This window comes from Haliotis cracherodii, unplaced genomic scaffold, assembly GCF_022045235.1.
Source record: "Haliotis cracherodii isolate W230 unplaced genomic scaffold, xgHalCrac1.p SCAF_14, whole genome shotgun sequence".
Taxonomy (NCBI): Eukaryota; Metazoa; Mollusca; class Gastropoda; order Lepetellida; family Haliotidae; genus Haliotis; species Haliotis cracherodii.
Genome location: NW_027266269.1, coordinates 6481902 through 6506571, shown reverse-complemented (window position 1 = coordinate 6506571; position 24670 = coordinate 6481902). Strand labels below are relative to the sequence as shown.

The 24670-nt window shown below is 37.9% G+C and overlaps 1 protein-coding gene across 1 annotated transcript in view; it reads left to right on the top strand.

The window, feature by feature from the left end:
- The first annotated feature begins 2087 nt into the window (after nt 1-2087).
- Nucleotides 2088-24670, top strand: part of LOC139460987 (uncharacterized) — a 42622-nt gene continuing 20039 nt past the window's right edge. Inside the window, exons 1-2 of the mRNA XM_071242448.1 lie at nt 2088-2174; nt 2543-2599. Of these exons, the coding sequence (XP_071098549.1) occupies nt 2132-2174; nt 2543-2599 (100 nt within the window). The 5' untranslated portion in view covers nt 2088-2131. The remainder of the gene's footprint in view (nt 2175-2542; nt 2600-24670) is intronic.

The following is a 24670-nucleotide window of genomic DNA, read 5'->3' as shown; positions in this document are numbered from 1 at the left end:
GGAGTGAGTGAGTGAGTGAGTGAGTGAGTGAGTGAGTGAGTGAGTTAATATTTAACGTCACATCGGAAGTATCTCAGCCATATAGTGACGAGAACAAATTGAAAGATAAATATCTGTTACAAAGGACAGTAAAGCATTAGCAAGATATCACAGATTGAAACATAAAAACGAATCATTTCAAACACTAAAACTTCTAATCAACATATATACACCAAGGTTACATTTGATACTTTTACAATACGAGCTATATACCACCAGTAACTAAAGCCAGGCCAACTTACTGGGGACCTTGGGGACTTACAGTACTTTAGGTCCCTGCATGAATCCCAAACAGGATTTAAGTCATAACTTTAGTCATAGGTAGACAATACTACCAATTCATTAAAACACAATCCACATATGAAATGTATTAAAATTCTTGTTATCTGCAATGTACTTAGCTATTATGAGGATAATAACCACTGGATACTACACTCATGATATCTAACCAGATGGCGGCATTGAGAGTAGGTAACCTGACCACGTGAACACATGAACGGAGAACCACAGTCATGCAATGCTGCAACTTCCTCAAATGTTGACCATTGCAGACAAGTTCATTGCATAACAAAAGGCGAATATCTCCCAAACACTTTTAAACCGTTTATATAGGGTAGGTCGCTATTTAAGTGAAAGTCGCTATTTAAGAACGCGACGTTAAAAGGTTCAACTGTTTGTATGCGCTAATTTACTGGGGATTTCATATGGTTTAGAGTGGTTATAAATTTGTGAACGTGGTTAGGAATAACACCTAGAAACGCAAGAAAGAGACTTACTAACTCAAAACTCGTTTCAAAGTAGAACATATACGGTGTTAACCCAGCAGGGAATGGGTATCTGATATGTGAGGTGGATATGAAAACCTGCAAGCGCCTGTAGGAAGTTTAGTTGTATACTCCACAGGGAGTTGAGAATGATAACTAGAATGCAAACGGACCCACTGGTCGGGGAACAAATAAACTGCATTTGAGCAGACACTTGTAGTAATGTATAGTATAATAATATAAAAGTATGTCTAAATGATGTTTGTAATGCACATATTCAGGTGTAATACATGTGAATCGTTGTTGATAGAATGTGTGTATTACTCTGTTCAGTTTGTTAAATGTCTATGTATTTATTATTCATTAAGTTGAGATATATGGTGTTGCTGTAAGTGAGGCTTTTGGGAATTACGGTCTTGTAGCACCAACAAGATAGGCATCGAATTGTATTTAATTTATTTAATGTAGTATTATATAACATTTGCCTCAAAGTATTGTGCTATGTGTTTGTTTGTTTATTTGTTGTCCAATATTCCAGCTGTATGACTTCTGTCACAATAGAATCTTGACAAAACAATCCTGTAATTGACATATAGCTGTAATTATTGTCGGAAAATGGTCACTGCCACAAAGGTTATCATTGACTAACCATTCGAATTCATTATATATTTTTGAATCTGTGATTGACAGATCTAAAGCAGAGTATGTTCCAGTTACAGGATGTAAATATGTGTTCGAGCCATCGTTGAATATGCATGAATTATTATTTGAAATATTTTTTCAAAAGAAGTTTCCCTTTATTGTTTGTAACGGTACTTCCCCATAGAGGGTTATGTCCATTAAAATCACCCATGATAATACAGGGCTTAGGGAGCTTGTCAAATAAATCCTGAAAATCGAACTGCTGAAGATTTGAAGATGGAGAAATATACAAGGAACAAAGTGTGAAGGTTATTTGTAAAGTAAAATTGGCGTAAAATGCAAAATATCAGTAAAACATCACCTACTCTGGAAGCAGAGGAACAAAGAAGCTGAATGTTAACATGGTTATTTCCACGAATGATGACAGACTTTTTTTCTAATTTCGAACCCGAGTTTTGATGTGGCCAGCATGGCAACACTATTGACCAAAATATATTATGGCCAGTACTCATCCATTTGTGATTGTATTTCAGTGTGCTCTTTAAGTAAATGCTCACCAGCTACACATCTTACTCACTTGGAACGGGCGCGCGGATCTTTGCTGCACGTTGCTTGTTCTTGCTACTGATGCTTACTGGTTAACAGAAACCTGTTCAATATTACTTGAAGAGAAGGTAGTCTGAAAAATGGAGATTTTTGTTATCACCCTTATTGTGTCTTGTGTGCTTGGTAAGTTATATTTATATGTTTGTGCATCGTTCCTATACACTTGATAACAAGCATGTATCTGTGTAGAGCGGTGTCCATTCTAAGACGTAAATTGCCCAGGATAATACTGGAGAAAGGAAATGTCTTACTTGTATGATTAATTCTCTTCTGGGACACACACATTGTATATAGACAATAAATATGGAAACATTAAACCCAACCAATCTCTAAAAGGTTTGTCCAGTTAGTTGATTGAATAAGGCTGTTTACCGTATATCTCTAGTAGGTGAAGATTAGGTTGATAAATATTTTTTAGTGACATATACACGCCGCTGCCCTCCTAACGTCCTCCAAATCTGCATTTAATGTAACAACATTTACGTTTACAGGTGTCCATGGTCACGACAATCACACTGAAACAGATCCTCAACCACAAACATCGAAAGGTAACCATTTTGTCTATACCAGTGGAAATCACGTTTGCCTTAGGCTACTACAATTTTCTTAAATAACCTGCTCAATCTTAGCTTCGTTACTCATAATGCAGAGGGAAAACCGTTTGCTCGAACACACCCAGAAGCATGGTCAACAGTTCGTAGCTACTTGCCCCATATCTCTCTCTTTTTTATGAATTATATTAATGTTCACCGCCTCATTGATGTAGTGCATAGAGCATCTGCCCGATGAGTCGAAGGTAGGTGGTTAGATCCCCTGGCAGGGTCATACCCAAATGTGTTAAAACAATTTAAAGAATCATTTCCACAGAATCAACATGACATTATTCCGTTCGAAAGACATCGAACCACAAAATGGTAATAAACAAAATCATCAAAAGAAAAACCGTTTTAAAATTAGACAAAATGAAACAAGGAACGATATATCCTGGATAGAACTCTACTTAGAATTACGTTTCCCGGGGCAATCAATGCCCAAACACAAGAAATCAAAATACAAGATAACAAAAGAGAAAATTCTAAATCAAATTCCTGATTCTCTGAAGACGAAGTTAAAGGTCTGGACAGAAAGAAAAAGAAAGTGGGACAAGAAAATAATTTCATTAAACAAAACAATTTGTTCAAATATCATGAAAAATGTAATTAAAAAGTCCAAATCTAATACGGCGCCAGGGCATGATGGTATTCGAAATCGGTATTGGAAACTGTTTCCATATGTCCAAACACCATTACTTTACTGTTTAAATTCTCTTCTGGATACAGAGGTGTTCTGTCTCGGTTGTGCAAAGGTCGAACAATACTTCTTCCAAAGAAAGGTGATTTGACTGATCCCAAAACCTTCTGCCATATTAATAGTCTGAATACACCTACAAAATATTTAGGCTTTCTGTTTGCTGCTCAGGACCAGTCACTTCCCACTTGAAACCGTCAATATTAAATCAGCTGGTCTTGATGACATTCTTAGTGAACATCCCAAATATTCGTCCCTGTTAAAGCAGGCTCATTGAAGACCGGACCAAGGTAATCCCCATGTGACGTCAAAGGTCGTATCATGGGGATTATGGGTAATTGCCAAGACAGGAAGTGACGTCATAAATGGAAGTGACTGTGTATAGGTATTCTGGGAATAACGAAGAACTGACGTCATTGAACTTCCGCTCACTTGATTTAGTGCCTGCCGGTTTAATGTGTGACAAAATGGTGGTCATCCCTTCGCCAAAGTCTCATGAAAGAAATAACGTCTGTTGGTCAGATTTGAGAAAATCAGAAAAAGAAAATGGCGGACATGGTCTCGGGAAGTAGTTATAGAGACAAACGCCGTACATGTGTCGCAACATAATGGTCGGACATTTATGCTGTATACCCCAAAAAATTGCGACCCACGTAAGCTTTGTTATCATCATTGAGTATAAAATAACGAATGCATTTATAAAATGGATGTAATTGTGTGGATGTATTTGTGATGTCTTTGCCGAATTAATAAATACATAGTGTAATGACGTGTTTCTTACATTAAAAGTACATCGCATACAGGAGTAACAAGAGACATCATTATGTTTTCAAGTTTCTCTTTCATTTTATTTGGTTGGTCCTTATAAAGATCTATGAATTGAAGCGTATATCGGAGTTATACGTTCCTAAATACCATCTTCATATACAGGCAGTTAGGTGAATATTGTCACTTCCTCGTCATTCCCAGAATACCCACATGTCGTCACTTCCGGTTATGAGTGAGTGAGTGAGTTTGGTTTAACGCCGCTTTTAACAGTATTCCAGTCATATCACGGCGTGTAAGCTTAATGTGGGAGGAGTCCGAAGTGATGCAGGTCTCAGACGTTTACCACTTCGGTGAAACCCACAAGCACGGGAATGGTGCTGACAAACCTAAAAACATCATCGGGGCAACCGGGATTCGAACCCACAATCATAGGTTTCTGGCGTGCCCAAGGGACGCAACTCTGCACAGCGAATCGCGGCGCCTTAGACGACTGAGCCACCCGTGCCCCTCCGGTTATGACGTCATCTTTATGCTTTGGCTATTACCCATAATATCCATGATACATCACTTCCGGTTATGGCACCCCTTCCGGTTGACCCATGACCTGTGACGTCACTTGGGGATTTTACAACATTTATCAAAACTGTGTGTTCCTTGCGTGTTGGGATACTTGGATAATTCCTGCAAGCCCTGCAAAAGAGGGTCCATTGTAAAAATATTACATCAAGTTTTAACAGTAGACGAGAGTGTATTGGGCTGCAACACTTGATAAAATATCTGAATGTCAGTCGATGTTTCGAAAAGGTCATTCATCTATTGATAACTGTTTTGTTTTAAACTCTGTCATTCAGCGTTATCTCCCACGAAAGGGAGGTAAATGTTATGTAGCATTTATTGATTTCTCTGAGGCATTCGACTCTATTTAGCGTCATCTTCTGTGGAAGCTATTGTAAAAACATGGTTTGAGTGCTCAAATGGGTAAATCCATCTAATGTATGTATCTGGTACTTTTGATTGCTTCATGGGTGTGAGGCAAGGGTGTATGCTTAGTCCCTTTTTGTTTCAATTTTTATAAACGAATTGGTAACTGAAATGGAACAAAATTGTCGTTTTGGCGTACTTCCGGAAAGTTATTCATATTTTTCCACTTCTATTTGCTGATGTCCTTATTGTGTTTGGCAATACTGTCAACGACTTACAAATGAAGATAAATATATTGCTTCGTTACTATTGTAGTGAGTGTAGTAAATATGCTTGACTGTAATTCTCTCATCACAAGGGGGGCGGTCGGGTAGCCTAGTGGTTAAAGCGTTCGCTCATCACGCCGAAGACCCAGGTTCGATTCCCGACATGGGTACAATGTGTGAAGCCGTGATATTGCTGGAATATTGCTAAAAGCGGCGTAAAACCATACACACTCACTCACTCATCACAAGGGACGCAAAACGGAGGATCTTTACCTTTTAGCAAATATTCATGGGTATAACGACTATGGCCAATGCGACATTGTCGTAAAACAACTTCATCGTGTCGAGACTGGCAACCCAAGTTGGTATATCCTAGAGTTGGTTTTATTGCATGCACTTTGTTCATACCTAACTGGGCATTTCACTTTGTTTGCCATAAATATTTGATATAATCTTTTATACAAGATTAAATCAGAGTGTGGAATCAGAATGTTAGAGCCTTAGCTGCAGCGTCAGCTTTTGTATTGCCCACGATGCCAACATGGCTTGGTAACCAACAAAATATAATGTCGCATTGGCCAGAAGACAGATCATTGTTCAATTCTAAAATGTCAAGAATACATGGATGATTTAGAGAGACATTGTTTAGTGTTTGAAGGCATGAGAGAGAATCAGAAATGATAAATTGTTTACTGTTAGACTGATGTTGAATGAAGTCCAAGGCTGTATTTATAGCGCTTGCCTCAGCTGTGAAAATGGAGCTATTGTCTGGGATTCTAGTAGATATGATTTATGATCCAATAGCAGTGGCACTGGAAACTTTGCCACTATCCTTGGATCCATCCGTGAAGATTGAACGATGGGAATCATATTTGCTTCGTAATTGTAAGTATTCCTGTTGGTATTTTTAATCATTTGTGTCAGATTTTTTTAACTAAGTGAGTGAAGGTGGTCTGGTCTGACCAACTGCCAAGGAGGAGTAGACAGATGTCGATAAGAAGTGATTAAATCTAAATCTATATTAGCAGCAATGACATGCGGTTGGATACGAATCCTGAGTGGTGGAACGAGATTCGGCTTAGGATTGAACAGTTCCTCATAAAGAGGATTGAATACACAGGCATGTGCTGGGTTTGAAGGATTCGAAGCCAATTTAGTGATATATTGTAGTGATAATTTTATACGGCGTTGTTGAGGGAAGGTTCATCAGGCTATGCGTATAAGCTGTCAACAGATGTTCTAAATGCTCCGTAGTCCTTGATGGTGTGTTGTATTTAACATTTCTAAATTGCTTTTACAGGCTCCACCATAAACATGGAGCCATAATCAAGTTTTGACCGGATAAGTGAATGATATAAATGAAGGGGAGTTGTTTGATGCCCATCCCAATTTGAATTAGAGACAACTTTCAGCAGATCTAAAAGCCTTCAGGCATTTAGCTTTAAGATATTTAATGTGTGGTTGAAAGGTTAAATGTCTGTCAAGTATTTACCCCAAAAATGTGGCTTCCTCCACAATTTTAATTGCAGTACCATCTAAAGACAGCTCCGGATCCTTATGAGGTTTATATTGACGACAGAAATGTATACAGTTTGTCTTGGATTTGGAAAACCTAAAACCATTTTCAAGACACTGTTTCTGATTTTTGTAAAGACACAGCTGCAGCTGTCTCTCAATGGTATGCATATTTTTACCACGACAAGATATATTAAAATCATCCACAAAAAGGGATCCATCAATTGAATTATTTAAAACCTTTGAAAGACTATATTTTTAAATCCTAAATAAAGTGACGGACAAAATACTGCCTTGTGGGACACCCTGATGCTGATTGTAATGATCAGACAGGGTAGACCCCAAACGAACTTGAAATTGTCTGTCTGTTAAAAACTAGGATATAAAATGAGGCAAGCAACCTCTAAACCAAAGTCCTGAAGATTTTTCAAAATGCTGTGCTTCCATATGGTATGATACGCTTTTTCTAAATAAAAAAACATGTTGTATGAAACAAACACTTTTTTTATGAAAGATTCTGAACGTACTAGATGGTCAATAGTACTGTGATTTTTGCAGAAACCGCATTGAATATTTGTAATCAGATTATTAGTTTCCAAATACCACACTAACCTATTATTAACCATTCATTCCATAGTTTTGCAAACACAGCTAGTTAATGATATAGGTCGGTAATTAGATGGATCTGAATGATCATTGCCAGGCTTAGGTATAGGGATATTCGATAACGATTGCATTTTGTCAAGAAGGAGGGAAATTTCCTGAAGTCCAAATTTCATCAAATATTTCTAAAAGTATGGCAAGACCGTATTCGGGCAAATGCTTCAAAAGCTGATAGTGAATATTATCAGCTCCTGTTGCTGTGTCATGAGCTTGCCCAAGGGCTGGCTGTTTGTAGCTCATGTAGTGAAAATACTTCATTGTAGTCTTCGCCATTTTGTTGAAATTAATCCTCTTCTTTTCCTGAAGGTTCTGATATTTTTTTAAATTCAGGGAGATAATTTGACGAAGAAGAGTGTTTAGCTAACGTTTCACCAATTTTTTTTGAAATATCTGAATGATCTTCCAGAAAGTTATCACCTTCCTTAAGATAATGAACACTTGATTATGAGCCTTTGCCCTTAATCCTTTGGATCATATTCCACACCTTTGATATAGGTATACATACGTGAATTAATCTTGGAAACGTATGTTCTCCACGAATGACGTTTATTTTGTGCCTTGGCACTAGTAATCTTAACATTTTTCAAATTATGTACAGTAGGATGTTTTCGGAAATACTTCTCCGCTTTCTTCATACATTTTCTAGCCCGTTTGCAATAATTATCAAACCATGGTTTGTGAATGTGTGGATTTGCAGAGAACTTAGGAATGGTAACATTGGCAATTGAATTCAGTTCATCTGAAAAATACTGAATGGGCTCAGCAATATTCCTGAGCATTTCAGGTTTAAATTTATCAGTACATAGAGTTGTGAACTGAGCCCAATTTGCCTTTGAAAAATTCCACCTTGTTGAGCGTGGAACGTCAGATGGATTATTGACTGTCAGAATTGTAGGAAAGTGGTCACTACCACATAGATCATCATGAACTGACCATGAAAATTCATCCAAAAGGATTGCATCAGTGAGTGAAAGGTCCAAGGCTGAATAACTACCTGTTGCAGGGTGTAAGTATGTGTTGGAACCATCATTAAAACACATAGGCTATTGTCAGATATGAAATCCTCTAGCGTGTGACCCTTGATGTTAGTGTTGCTACTTCCCCATAAAGGGTTATGTCGGTTCAAATCACCCATGATTATGCAGGGCCGAGGGAGCTGGTCATATAAAGACTAAAGTTATGATCGCTAAGGAGTAGAAGATGGAGGTACACTACTGCCTAACAGTTCGTTCCCCTAACACGCATTGAGAACGCGTGTAACACGCATGTGACACGGGTGCTCAACAGGCTGCACACCGGTTGAGCCAAATTTATGCTTTAGTAGTATAGGTAATGGCGGTTCTGCCGCAACTCCACTGGAGCCATATTCATATACCTATACTGCTACTACAGGTGGCATTTGTTATGCCAAAATGACGATGCGATTCAATGATAGTCATGAGTTGTATTAAACGAAACATCAACATTAATTAATAATGGATAAAATTTACTATAGCCCACGACGATATTGGAAAGGTATAGGAGCAATAAAAAAATTAGCCACCGCGGCTAAGGTATCTAAAGATGTGGCCAAGGATTGGTTAAAGAAACAAGCGATGTGGCAAATATATTTACCGGCACCGCGTTATATACCGAGGAAAAAGTTTGATATTTTTACAACGAAGAAGTTCATCAGGCTGACCTCTTGTTTCTTCCCCACTATAAGGTAAAACGCAAAACGTATAAATACGCTTTAACAGTAGTGGATGTGGCTAGTCGATACAAAGAGGAAGAGCCATTAACCTCGAAAGAGTCAACAGAAGTAGCTAATGCACTGAGTCGCATTTATAAACGCGGACCACTAAAATGGCCTAAGCTATTTCAAGTAGATCCCGGTCGCGAGTTTATGGGATCGATAATTAAACTGTTAACAAAGCACGATGTCGAAATCGTCCGTGGTGAAAGAGAGGCCCACTGAAGTCAAGCTATCGTCGAAAGATTTAACAGGACATTAGCGGAACGTTTGTTTGGTTATCAGTATGGGATCGAAATGAAATCGGAGCGATTGAGATCAACCGAATGGGTGACACGATTATCAGCTGTTGTATCAGCGCTGAATAATGAAGTAACGAGATTAATAGGGAAGAAACCATCCGATGCTATTAAAATGAAATCCGTGACTTCCGAATCTTCAGCACCGAGGAGAGGCAAAAAACGAAAACTTCCAGACAGAGTAAGAGTTTATACCAGGTAGGTGAACTCGAAGGAGGCCTACGTCGCGCAACCAATCCCATATGGTCCCTTAAGACTTATAACATTAGTCGATTGGTTACGAAAGAAGGAGAGCCTATTCTTTATTATCTTCAAGATGGACCGGGTAGGGCATTTGTACGAGAAGAGTTGTTCATAGTTCCCGACGGTACGGTATTACCACCATAACCATAAGCATAGGTAGTTACACCATCATTATCAATCCATCTCTTTGTATCTAAGGGGGATAATGATGTCTTGTTCATTCTTAATCCATATTTCCTATGATTGTAACTTCTTAAAGAGTTCATCTCATGTTTGAAAGTTCTACCGTTGAATAATGATTCTTTATACTGTTCGTGTTTGATATGCTTTTTTACAACATACTTCTTAACACCCTTAGCTTTTCTTATCTCTCCATTATCAGACTTTTTTATAGAATACATCTTAGGTCTTAATCGCACATACTCCGCTATAGGGGTCCCAGCACATTTATCCTTCATCTTACCTAACACCTTTTTATTTACAACGCTGTGCAGTGGATTATCTTTTGGGTAATCGCTCGTGTCGTACATGTCTATTTTTTCTGCCATATCTTTATACACATCCTCGGTTTGTATTTCCATCAACAAAGAATCTGTGTCGGTATATAACACCTCGCATATATCGCCGTATTGCTTCTTAAGTTCGTTGTAATAAAAGTCATACATTAAGTGTTTTGACAAGTCGAGAATACTCATACCGACGTACATGGGTCTGTCGAATTTTATATTACTCTTCTGCATATGCAACGCAGCTAAGTCGTTATCGAATATCTTGCTTCTGTTAAAAGCCGGACTGGCTATAAGTTTCCTGAGTCTTTCTTCCTCATTAGATCTGACTAATTTAACATCAACACGCTTCCTTAGATTCTCCATAGTTTTACCAAATACCAAGTTATTCATAAGCATATATAGATTTTTTTCGAAATCGCTGGTAGCTATCTTTCTTAAATCTGTGTTCAACCTTATATAGGGCTCCATCCAAGGGCTTTGATCGAACTTTAGAACTCTGTGTATTTTCTTAAGTTTCATACCTAACGATAGATACAACTGGAGATTTCTGTAGTGAACTATATAATTTGTCTTATCCATCAAATTTGGTACGAGTTTTTCTACGTTAGCTAACCTACTATTACCCATCAAGGAGTGTTGATATTCCGACATCCAATCTTTATTAACCATTAATCTTTCGGGAGCTAGGGGATAACTGTTATGATCTTTATGTAACGAACTTGGATATTCTAAGTCAACTTCTAGTATGTACCCTTTATTCGCATCATTATTATGGATATCATTCACATTGACCAATTCAAAACCACCCGTGGGTAAAGGTTGACTCATAGCTCATCCGTACAAATTGTTAGCATCGAAATATAATATGTGAGTGTCGGGTTTACTCGGATCGTATCCTTCCACTAATTTATTATTAGCCTTAGAATACCTTTTCGCTGCCATCGATATACCACCTCTTAATCCTTTCTCAATAAACAAGTGCATATCGTAATCTGTGAGTAGTTTTAGTTCTACGCCGGTCTTCTTTAACAATGCATCCCACGATAGTCCGGGACTGGAATAGTACCATGCCGGGTCCAAGCCGTATTCTTTTAAACATGTCTTTCTAAATATCTCGAATATATCGGCGAGTAACATTACATCGGTTTTTAAGTACAGATCGTGATAATCGCCTAAATTCTTACAACCTAATTTATCCCAGACAGTCAGAGCGTGTTCATAATCGGCATAGGTTATTTTAGATTCTGTTAAGTTACTATAGAATGATTCGAGGGGTGGTAATTCAGTTTCTCCGAATCTAGACCAATCATCCATATATTCGTAAGGATATACACCTTTTCTCAGCAACAAAATACGAGTTATCTTATCGGTATATTTATTTGTTATCACAAAGTCATCGGGATTGTTCGCATTAGCTAAATTGTCCAGGGAAGATAACAGAAACTGTACGGAGTCTATGAATCTAAGCCCATTACTTTGCTTTATTCTAGATTTCCCATCCTTGTCCCTATAATGTATAGGTTAAATCAACGAGAACGATATGTATTTTTCCATATTATTAGGAATGCACGTTAAACCGCCGTTGGTCTTTGAGATAGCTTGCATAATGAGATGTGAATCGTATACCCTAAGGTTGTGAAACACAACGGGGATGGGTATTGTTTGAGAATTGATTTGTAGTTTCAAATTACACTCGTTATGCGCGGCTCCCCAATAATTACCCGTGACGTGGCAATGATCTCTTACGGAATCCCCATCCAGGAGTTTATTACAAAAGTGACAACTCGTTGACTTCTTATGGGCCCTCCAATCATCCCTCGTCATACGCATGGGTTTCTTACACGATAAATTTTCCCTGATTATTCTCTCTTCATTTTGTAGATATTCTAGGAACTTTCCCGCTGCTTCGGGACCTCTGTAAATCACGGGCGGGTTTGTTTTCCCATCATACCTTACAACTATATATCCAAACCCACAAGGAATATGTTCTTGAGTTTTGTACGTAAAACTACTATCAGTATTGCGCTTGGTATTTTCTATGGGTTTGATAAGTCGGCGTAAATTACGTACGGTACTGGCATTTGATTACAATAATGTTCAAATTTTAATATATTTTTTCCCTCTTTAGGCATATTGATCCTGATAGCATTCTGTCCAACACCTCTGCAATCTTCTTTATGCGCTTCTAATAGATCTTGTCTGCTGTACCCATGCAGGCATCTTTCGCAGAAATATTTCTTTTCCTTGTGTTTTGTTTGATCGTATAATAGCCTGTTTAAACTCTTTATCCATGTATAATGATATTTACCATCTTTTTCGATCAGAAATGAATTGATTTTGGGGATATGTTCCGGAGCGGAGCTTATCCTGTATACAACAATTCCTTTAGAATGTCCGAAAACATTTATAGCTGAATTCTTTTGCTTTTCCACCTTATCAATTTGTGATATTGATGTAGGTTCGTCTATACCATCGAAGTTGAGTCCATCGTTTTGGGGATAGCTAGAAGGTCTATTTGCAATTTTAGAATCTACGGATGCAGATCTTATCATCATTCTTAAACAGTCATCGGATTTATTTTTTACGTTAATTATGGCTTTTTTGTTCTTATAATACAGGGGTAAATCTATATAAGATCCACCTTTGAAGGGCATATAATTTGCTATATCTAAATATAAACTATCGATTTTATACACACCCCAACCCGAACCTCTATTAGTCCAGCATTCTAAAGTTTCCTGTATCCTCTGAATTGATGTATCTAATGATGCGTTTATAGTATCGGATTCGGTTATAACTTCTTGATTGCTACGGAAATATGGTTCGGTATATTCGGTGCTATCGTCTGTGTTACTTTTACTCAATAACATTTTAATCGTCAGCTGGTATTTTATACTATGTAAATCATCTAACTCCTCATTAATTTTACTCGATATGATGGGCTTAATATCGTTAACATCCATGTTGGAATTAATATCCATCTTCCAACCTCTTAGATATTTACCAACGTTGGAGGATGTGGGTACAAATATTAATTCTTGTTGTTGATTATTATCAACATCATCATTATCATCATCATTATGTTGAATATCATTATTATCTAGTAAAGCGATCAATTCAGCTCTTCTCATTCTAGAATAACCTCTCAGCCCACTGTTTCTCGCTCGAGCTTTGAGTTCCCTAACTGTCTGGGGTTTGTTGTATTCCAAACCGAGTAAGATAATCAATTCAGCTTTTCTCATTCGAGAATATCCACGTAGGCCACTTTGCTTTGCCATAGCCTTCAACTCTCTGACAAAAACCATTGTGGTTGAATGGTATATGCAAAATGAGACAAATGTCTAATTGGTTGTTTTCATATATCTAAATACGTATTCTCCCCAACCTATTCCTCTCATTGATGTAATCTCTCTTCCTACCATAAATAATCTGGTTCCTGACCCTATCACCACCGTGTTCCTTACATAAACAATAACGACCTTTGACCCCTATCCTGCGTACAGAACACGTATAGTTTATGTTTCCGTGCTTGATGTAATAATTGTGTATACTGCAGTAAATTTCAACACAACGTCTGTTACATAGAGTAGTCTTACCCATGAGTGTAAATTTGCAATTATTCATGGTTTATACATCTATCATATCATTTGTCTAAATGCAAATCACATCTACACTATTGATTATGCAGTCAGCCAACGCTATTTATAGATCGCTCTAAACTAGGTCATAGCCACAGCTGTCACTCTGACTTATGCATAATTGTATAGCTGAAAATCAATACAGAAGTCAATCCCATAATCACAAATGCGACCTCGCGGTTCTTTTGAGCCTCTGACGGTGTATAAAACTGACTCATTGTTGGTCTCGGTATTGGGTCGAGTTTTTTCCCATAAACGAGGTAGTATTCGTGCATGGCAGATTCGACATCCTTAAATGTTTGAATTGAATGTCCTTCCTTAAGCAGTTTTTCATGAATAAAATCTAATCTCTTCATTCTCTGCCGCGTATATTGTGACTGGGCTGCTTGGAGTTGTTCCATTGCTTCGTTATGTCGTTTACGTTCCTCTTCAACGTCTTTAGCGTTTGATTCCCTCATACTAGAAAATAAAAAATTACTCCCCGAAAAAGCTAGAGCATTAACAAAAGCTCCACCGACCATCATCCCAATTGTTCCCATGTTTATATGAATATGATATATTCAAATGTTTAATTACTTCATTATGTCTTCCGAGATAAGCCCTTGTTTGATGAGCATATCCTTCGTTGCCATTGCTAATCCAATATCCAGAATCATCATACCTATATCAAATCCATTAAAATCTAGCTTGGGAGGTGTGGCTTTAGTAATCATTTTAGCCATAGGGCATAGCCAATGGCCAAGCCGGTGACCACCGCTGAATGATACGTCGCGTTTACCAACATTTTACCGTCTGTAACTGGAGTAGTCATGCTTATTATAGCATTATATGCAAGCTAACCTCTAATTAAACTTGTTGTTGCGGCGGGGGTGACGTTTTCTCTTCTCCGGTCTTATAAAAGAACCATACAGCCGCTATACCAGCAACTCCTACTAGTGCCCATGTTTTAATCGGATTAATATTTGAATTATTTATTAATTTCGCTTTCCTCGCCAGTCCACCCTTTCTTCCTGCGGCTATTTTTGGGGGGTTCTTAGTAACTCTAGCTTATTTTTGTGTTTGTGGTGCATTCACATTCTCATTCACTGGTGGTTCCTCGTTCACTTGTTGTTGTGTGTTCACTTGTTGTTGCGTTTCCACAATCTGTTGTGGTGTCACCTGTTGAGTCTCCATTATTATTAAGTGGGCATGTATGTTTAAATTGACAATACCTAGCCGTTATTAAAGCTGTGGTGAACGGAGCTAAGAACATTCCGAATCTATGATAAAACTCACAGCTCACTGAGCTTATAGCGTGTTCGATGAATGGGTCTTTCTCTAGAGATTCGCATAAATACATGCGATGTTCTGCTGGGATAGGGAGAAACGTACTAGCTACAACTGTGTACAGTTGTAATATAGACAACCCTATCGTTTTAGTCATGGTAGCTCCCAGTCTAGACTCGTAACGCGCGTACAGTTTTTTAATCTCTTCGTCGGTCATGTTATCAATTTTTTCGATGGTATAATTTTCCCCCAAATATTGAGAACATTTTCCACCGGCTACCAAAGCTGCGAGTCTTTCTCTATGTTTATCTAAAGATTTATCTACATTTTGATGTGTATGTTGATCTGCATCAGATTCTTTGAGCATTTGTTCGATGAGTTCATCGCATTCCATAATGTAATACCTAAGGAGATATTTAAGTCTAACATAATATAATATGACATATCCAATACATACCGTAATAATGAACTGTTGCGAAAGAATGATGATTTCGAACCACATTTTATGTAATATTAACTGCTAATGTTCAATTTGCTACATTTTGCTACATTTTGCTATAATTTTGCTACATTTTGCTACATTTTTGCTACATTTTGCTAATCAATTGCATAAGCAGCTGGTTGATTGGTTTTTAATATGAGTTTACAGTGCTTCGTTGCCACAAACTGTTTTCTGACTTTGTCTCGTTCGGGCTTGGTATAAATGACGTCATTTTCGTGTAAACATTCCTCGAATGAATCTCTGTCTTTGCAATGAAACAGTGCTACCCATTTGGTCTGCTCTCTGAAATCTTTCAGGACAGAGTTGTATTTTTGAGTAAGTACCCAAACGCTATGCTGAGTATGTCAACTGGAGAATGCTAAATACGAAAGCATATCTTTCTTTTTTGTTAGTTCTTTACTCGCGCTGCAATCGACTATTACGAAAAGGGTTGATTCTCCTTTGTATTTTTCGTGACATACTCGGAGACAGTCTTATAAACGATCGCCCGGATCGACTCTATGTATCCCGTCGTCATTCATTACCCAATCTCTCGATAGGTAGGTTTTATTAACGCTAATAGTTGGGCACAGAATAATAATATGATCGAAAACGTCCCGATAATGACTTTCTAAAATATCTAGAATAAAAGCTGTTTTTCCGCAGCCCGTTTGCCCGCATATGATAGCGCAGTGCGGATCTTTAGGTAAAAGATTATTAATAGATTGCTTGCACGAATCGCCCATTCTGTATATTAAGTTGCGCATCCATAATCACGTACAAATATATGTTTAATTTACCAGCCGATTCCCGGAGCTTCGTTATCTGTATAGTGACACCCTCGCTAGCATTTTCTATTCTCCTCCCACTGCCGTGTAATTGGTCATCGTCCGTTGTTCGCATGTCGAGCCATAGCGCGTACTTCGTGGTGAGGTATTCACCCATCGATAGTTTTTAATCTCATCCCACTGGTGATACGCTAGCATTCCTTGCAAAGGAATGTTGATGTTGATTAGGAACGCCCTCGATAGTCAATTCTACTTTTGTAATCTTGGGATTGTAGAACTTCTCGGTATTTCTTTTAAACGCATCGGAGGGGTTCTCGAACAACATTAAAATACCCTTCAACAATCTCGTTGGGACGTTTAGATTAATATTCCACATCGTATCTTTTTTGTCCCTCGTGATCTTTTGATGTCGCAGCACGCGATCTTACACTTACTGAATAATGGTTGCGAATTTGTCTGGCTAATTCAGGATCCATTATCATATCGTACTCCAGCGAGATATTGTCAATGGAATAGCTAGCATCTTCAGCAGCTCTGATTACTCTACCGTAGTCATTAAAATTGAGTTCGTATTCTAACCTATCGCCTAGGGATGCTTGATAAAAAGGCATGTGGGAATCTAGTAATTCAAAGTCTAGGGGAATATAGAATCGTTTACCTAATGCGTCGGCAATGGCCTTATCTTTTACGTCGGAACCATCACCATTTTCAGCACCCATGCGCAGTCTCAATGTGTTCTTATTACAAATACCTTGGTACTGTAAGTTTTCCCGCTCTTTATCCGTTCTCCAGAGATCCATGTAGCAATGGTATACATCGCTATCATCGATACTCAAAACCTCATAACCGCTAATTTTAATCGCGATTTTCTTAACGATAGCACGACCTATGTTCTGAACGGGCTCCCTGTTAATGTCTGTTAGAATTCAAATTAATTGTAAATGCTAGTCGGACAGTTCCGGGAACTAACACATCGTGTGCGCCGAGATAAGGAAAGCGAACCAGAAGTGTTTGATTCTGATCGATGGTACTAGGGTTATTAGTTATAGTTAGAGACTGACGAATTGCTTTGACCCCTAATGGATCTCGAAGTCTACGTTGTGGGTTTAACTTGCGTCCGTATTGCGAAGACATTGTTATATTGGAAACATGTACCCTATGTTTAATATAAAAATGGCTAATTTTGAACATAATGACTTAGATGTACCTTCGATGACTTTGATAAACAGAATCCAATCGAAGATACTGATGAAACCAACTTTGGTGGCACGAATCTTGACGATGAAATTTTACAATCAACCGTCAATGATTATTACGATTCCTTTAAAGATGATAGTCCTATTGTTCGTGAATATTCAAAGTTTGAGACAGATAGTAAAGGAATATTGCGACTGCGTGGCGCTCCGGATATTGATCTTATGCATTGTTGTACTCGTAAGCCCCTAGCCTTGTCTACAATAGTCGGTAAACACGGCACCAGCACTGTTCGTGATAAATTAGGTTTTGCAGACTACGGACAAGCAAAACTTTCCGCGAAGACTACTAAGGTTCTAAGGACTGTGCGTACTGAACTCGATAATACAGATGATTTGGAAGCAGCCTCGATGGTGGCCTTGGACGGATTCGGAGAAATCTTAGATACCTATTACGATAATTCCAGGTTACAGGTACCATCCTCGGAGTTTAGTATTAGGGAATTACGAGGTCTTGACAAGGGAATGCGAACAATGCGGGGAGAACTCATCAATGATATAGCCAAGATATCTGAAATCGACAAGCATATAGCTTACAAGAAAACAAAACTTGAACAGCCGGGCGATGAGTTCAATAGACGCCGCGTAGCGGGAAGATTGCGTAACTTAGAAGACGAAAGATCGGCCCACCTCTAGGCATCTTCCAGTAATAGAAAGGCACTTTGTTTGCAAATCAGTCGAATTCGAGAAACTATCGATCGAGTCCTCAATGATGACACTACACTGGCCGATAAAATTAAAACATTGTTCAGACAACAGGGAATAACAATTGCCAGTATTTTAACCGCGTTGGGATTTATTATATCGACTTTGACTCTCGCGTTAACCGGTGGTACAGGTGGTACAGGTGCTGGCGGATCACCGCCTACACCCCCTAGTGATAAAAACGGTATAAAAGAGTGGATAAAAAAGCATTTAAAAGCATTAGGTTCAGCACTGGGAAAGCTCGCTGAGAAAGCCGCGGCCGCACTTCCCGGTATAATAGGGAGTGTTGTTTCCTGGCTATTGAATTTATTAGCTAAGACCACCACTTGGCTTAGTCAAAACTTGTGGGGGTTGATCGTAGCAATTGAAGAGCTGTTGTACGTATTCGCTAAGAACTTTTTATCCAAATCATGAGTAAACCAGCCGTGACTCAACCCACTACAAGCGCTGTTTTTTCATCGATATGTTGTTGATTTTTAGCCTCAATATGTGGTGGCACTTGTGTTTGTGCGTCAGTAGATGTTTGAGCATTAAAAGATGTGTTAGTAGATAACTGTGTCTTGACTATTCCCGTTTCGCCCGTGATTGTTTGCGTTATTAATTCGACGTTAATATCTGAATTTATACCTGGTTTTTGTTTATCGGTAGCGATAACAATTTTATTATTATAACCTATCACTTGACCGATCTGAAGTTCCATATTACTCGGAGACATGTATAGTCCCTGTGCATAAACAAAGTCCGCTTTGGATTGAGCGTACTGTAATGCATCTTGAAAACACTTTATAGACAATGGTATGTCAACTGGTGAATTAATGGCGTCCTCCACGTTTGAGACAAACTGTTTTTGTGCATCGAACGCCGTCCCAGTACCGATAATGGATGTTCGTGTTTGCGATTGTGCACCGAGAATTGCCCATACATAAGTTCTTATCGATTCATTAACTCTTTCAAATCCTTGGTTAGTAAAATTATTTTCCGTTTTATCATTAAGAAATTCATTCCACTGTTATAATATAAGGAATGCCACTCTCAAAGTTCATACGATCTGCTCTAAACTGTTTACTCGAGAGAGCAAAGCCTGAAGGGATCACACCCTCTTTAATTAAATAATCGCTTTTATCTTTAATAGTTCTTTGTCCATTGTACGGAATACCTAGACCATGGCTAGGTCCTTTAATGCGCCAATCTTTACTCGTAGAAACATTAAATTCATTACAAATACGTTCGAAGGCCCTCTTATTATAATGATTATTTGCGTGATTCCATGCTGGATCCAGCGGTAATGGAGCACTAATTTCTTTAAGTATACATCTAATCTGATAGTACACGTGAAATAATATAACAGACTTATATAGTTTAAATCCTGGGGCATTAACAGATACGCCACATCCCGTTGTGGCACACCATACGGCAAAGTTTAACTGATTCTGCCAAAACTGCATCGGACGGTTAAACCAATCGTCCACCATTGTATCATTAGTTGCCGTGAAACTGTATTTTTCAAAGATATCGTGGAATTTAACGGTAAACTCAGCACCAGAGGCAGTTACTATAATCGATTGATTAGTAATGTAAGTTGATTTCATATTTAAGTTATGATATAGTATAGTAGTTATGATAGTATTTAATATGTATGTTACACTCCCGGGAATAACAAATGGTCAGTCTATTGAACTGCTTCATACTATCGATAACTCAGATGGACAACTCGAAGTAGCTCTATGCGATGTAACGTATTACCCACGGTGGACCAATATAAATGCTGCAAGAGGTAATAATAATGAGACAGAAATAAATGGTACAAAATACATTATACCTGATGGGTATTACAGCGTATGCTCACTCAATGATGAAATTTTTAAACCTAATGGAATGAGTCTCACACAAAATGAGGCGACTGGGACAGTGGAAATATACACTGGAGAAACAAGTATACTTATTGGCAAGAACTTAGCAATTACTCTTGGATTTGGACAATCAGTATCAGCATTATTACCACCCAACACAACAGTGACTGTATATGCATTACCTGATTTAGTTCCCTATAAAGAGTTGTGCATCCATCTTGATCAAATAAGCATGACAGATTATATTCAACTAGAAAGTCCTTCAACTCTACTCAGATGTGTTCCAGTTAAAGATGAAAAATACAATAGTGGTAGAACGGAATCTTTCTCAACATTACAATAAAAAAAATTAAAGCGGGGTATTATTTCAGACCTCAAAATTTCTGTATTAGATGTAAAACACCAACCAGTACATATAGGATACTTAAGTGTAACACTCCATATTATAAATAATGGTTGATTCCATATTTAAGTTATGATATAGTATCATTGTATATTTGATATGTATGTTACACTCCCGGGAATAACAAATGGCCAGTCTATTCAATGCTTCGTACTATCGATAACTCGGATGGTCAGCTTGAATTTGCTCTATGCGATGTAACATATTACCCACGTAGGACCAATATAAATGCTGCAAAAAATAATAATAGGATAATACTAATGAATATATATTGTACTATTATCAAACACATTACTATACCTGATGGGTATTACAGCGTAAGCTCACTCAATGATGAAATTTTAAAGCCTAATGGAGTTCGTCTCTCACAAAATGAGGCGACTGGGACAGTGAAATGGGACCATGCAAATATAATTGTATTGAGCCAACCAGGTACAGAGGAATTTAGTCGCTTAATTGGCACACATCCTGATGTTAAATTACCCGATTTAGTTCCCTATAAAGAGTTGTGTATCCATCTTGATCAAATAAGCACGACGGATAATATTCAACTAGAAAGTCCTTCAACTCTGCTCAGATGTGTTCCAGTGAAAAATGAAAAATACAATAGCGGTAGAACGGAATCTTTCTCGTCATTACAATATAAAAAATTGAAGCGTGGTATTATTTCAAACCTCAAAATTTCTGTATTAGATGTAAAACTCCAACCTGTACATATAGGATACTTAAGTGTGACACTCCATATTAAAAATAATGGTTGATGCATCAGGCCATGGAACGCTCAGACAATGTAATACAATTGCGCTTTCCGATCTCGGAGACACAGAAGGATTTGATAAACCCGGTAACAATGGTAAGTTATACGCTTTACACTTACACGATAATGTATACAAGCGGAAAGAAGTCACATTCACGGGTAATTTAGAAGATTTAAGCGATGTCGACGTTAGTAGACTCATTAAAAACACTTCGTACAATATTATTCTCAACGGCGAGAATAAATGGACTATGGTCGAAGCAAACATCGAGTGGCTGCTGAATATCGTCATAACCCCACCTTATGTGATGATGGGTAAGGGACATAATTTAACTAAGATAATAAATAGTGGCATCGTACTCGGGGCTTATATCCCATCAAAACGAAAAAGTGTGTTAGTCACTCCCCTGCCAGAAAAACCAGGTCATATGTTATATAGTCGTCCGGCAATCCAAAACGTTAGTTTAAATTTGATTACTGAATTCGAAGATATTAAAGTTAACTTGAGTGCAATACCTAATATTTCTACTCTTATTATTGAAGTCTTATTCGGAGATGCACCGGAAAATGCCTTCGAAATATTACCAGGTCTATCGATTAAATGGCTAAAGAAACACCAACGTCGACGTTGCAGTATTATTCATATCGGAGCATCACCCGTTGCAACCCTCGAGGGGGTCCAAATTATTAAAAGTGACAGCATTTCTCTTTCTAAGATATTCTTGCCGTATAATATACATTTGATAAGGTTGATGTATAGTCTCAAAACATTTAAGCAAGACCAATTAAAGACCAATTATATGATCGTAATATACACTATGAGTTTATATCCAGCGCTCGATGAAGCATTTGAAAAGATGGAAACCGTTGATGGATTTCGATTACATCAAATAAGCGACATAAAACATCGAATAGAGAAGGATAGGGAGTTGAGACTTGGATTGTATAAAAAGTATCGCAGAGCCGTGAATGCTCTGGACGGAGTTGACACCGCACTTTTAGTATCTGGCATGGGACTCGGTGTAGCTGGTGTCGGTTTATTATCAACTATAATTGCCGCGCCTATCGTGCTCGGCATGGAAATAGCCGCCGGAGTCTCGGGACTGGCAGGTATAACGATAAAATTCATTTCTCGTAGGTTACAAAAGAAAGCATTAAAACACAATAGTATTCGGATACTCGCCGAAGCAAAGTTGAACAGCATTGAGGATCATATTTCGACAGCAATGGTCGATTGTAAGATATCTGAGGATGAGTTTCGTTTAGTGCTGTCGGAACTCACCAAATACAATGAAATGAAGCAGGAGATTCGATCAAAATCTCGTAAGACCAGTGGTATTAGCGAAGACGAGAAAAAAAAGTTCATAGAACAGGGGAGGCAACAAGCGTGTCAATTATTCCTTGCCAAAACCAAAGAACTGGTTGGAGATTAAAAATAGATTGCTTACTATCGTTTGATCACATTTAGACAAATGCTTACATAAATATATATAATAATGGAGAAAGCTATTAAATGGAGAGAATTACCACAAGGTTTTTATTATATCAGGGATGTCAAACCAACCAAATACGGTTATCAATTATTTCTTATCAATTTACAAGAAGAGTGTAGTTATATAGTCTGGTCTCCTAGTAAAATGAACGAAGAACTTAATAAAAATGTTGAATATCGCTTTATTGATAAAAATAATAAAGAATATTTGTATTACCATTTAGGCTCATCTAAAGCAATGATTGGCCCCAGGTATTGGTGAGCTAGAGCCAATTTATTTTAATCTCATTGAATCGCATCGTCATTTTGGCATAAAAAATGCCACCTGTAGTAGCAGTATAGGTATATGAATCTGGCTCCAGTGGAGTTGCGGCAGAACCCCCATTACCTATACTACTGCTTTAGATAGTACAATTATGATAGAGATGTCACCACTACTAATGTCTTATTTTTTCACGTAGGGATATGACCCATTTCCATGTTTTGTATTTTGTATGAATTAATAAGAGAAAGTTTTATGTGGGATTCTAATATGTATCAATAATTCTAAGAGAAGATTGGTAATGAATATGAACAGCCATGTTGTCTGACTTTGATATAATTTGAGATCTTCACAATCACCGGGTGTGACCATGTACACAGAATCTCGTTAGGGTTTGTGATGTTAACATTTGCCCTATGATCATACTGAGGATTGCAAGCGATACCAAAGGTAACAGTTTATTATTAGAGAAAATTGGTTGTGGGTAATCCTTTCACGTTGATGGAAGGAAGCCACTCAACCAGGTGGTGACAATGGTAATGTGCATGTCTCGGAATCGCGAAAAGATCACTAGAGATATTGATGGTGTCTGGACATGCAGCATACATCATGTCCAGTGTATGCAGGGACCTCGTCTTTGTTTCACTCCGTATTTGAAACTTTGATATACAAGGAAGGCTACGGCCACCACGCCATTCATAGGTGCATATGTCTATTTACAATGAAGTTGTTTGGCGTTCCCAGTATTTATATACCATCTCAGTGATTACTTGTTAACTGGTCACTGCAAGTGCTTTAGTTTTTAGTTTATTCACATGCGAACTTTCATAGATTCAAGCTTAGTTAGAATCCTTGTTTATCTGTTAACTGGTCTTCCAACTGGTGACATTTTAGTGATGGATGAAGTTTAATTCTTTTGGACTACATGTAACATGTAACTGCTTTTACATTTCTTATATAGGTGCTTGACTGCCTCAATAGTTCATGGTCAATTACATTTGTTATTGTGTAAACAAATCAGTCACGTTTGTAACAATAGATTAATAAGTTGATAAATTTGGACTGCAATTACCGATTAACACCTTAAGACATAGAGACATAAGACATAGAGACAGGGAGTTGATATATAACCAAAGTGATGGTCCTGTTGAGACGCTTGACGTTGAAGTAAATGACAGCAACTAATTTGAACATTCCCCAGTAATATTATACAATACGTCATTATCCATAACCACGCGAGAGACAATTCCCAATTATATATTGTACGGTCAATCGCTTTTGGCATGTTTAAGAATAAACTCACATTAAGGCCCTTGGCAAGTCAAAACTGGCCGCCCTGATTATAGGTTTGACAACAATTATGGTCGTGGATTTCAGAAATAGTTATCATTTGCTACCTGGATGCTTTTTACAATAAGCGAATATGTCAACAGTTTGTTTAACAGTACAAAAAGGGGTGTTAAAAACTATCAACGTTTTCTTTTATTGAACACAATATTTGCACTGTATTGATGTAAATAA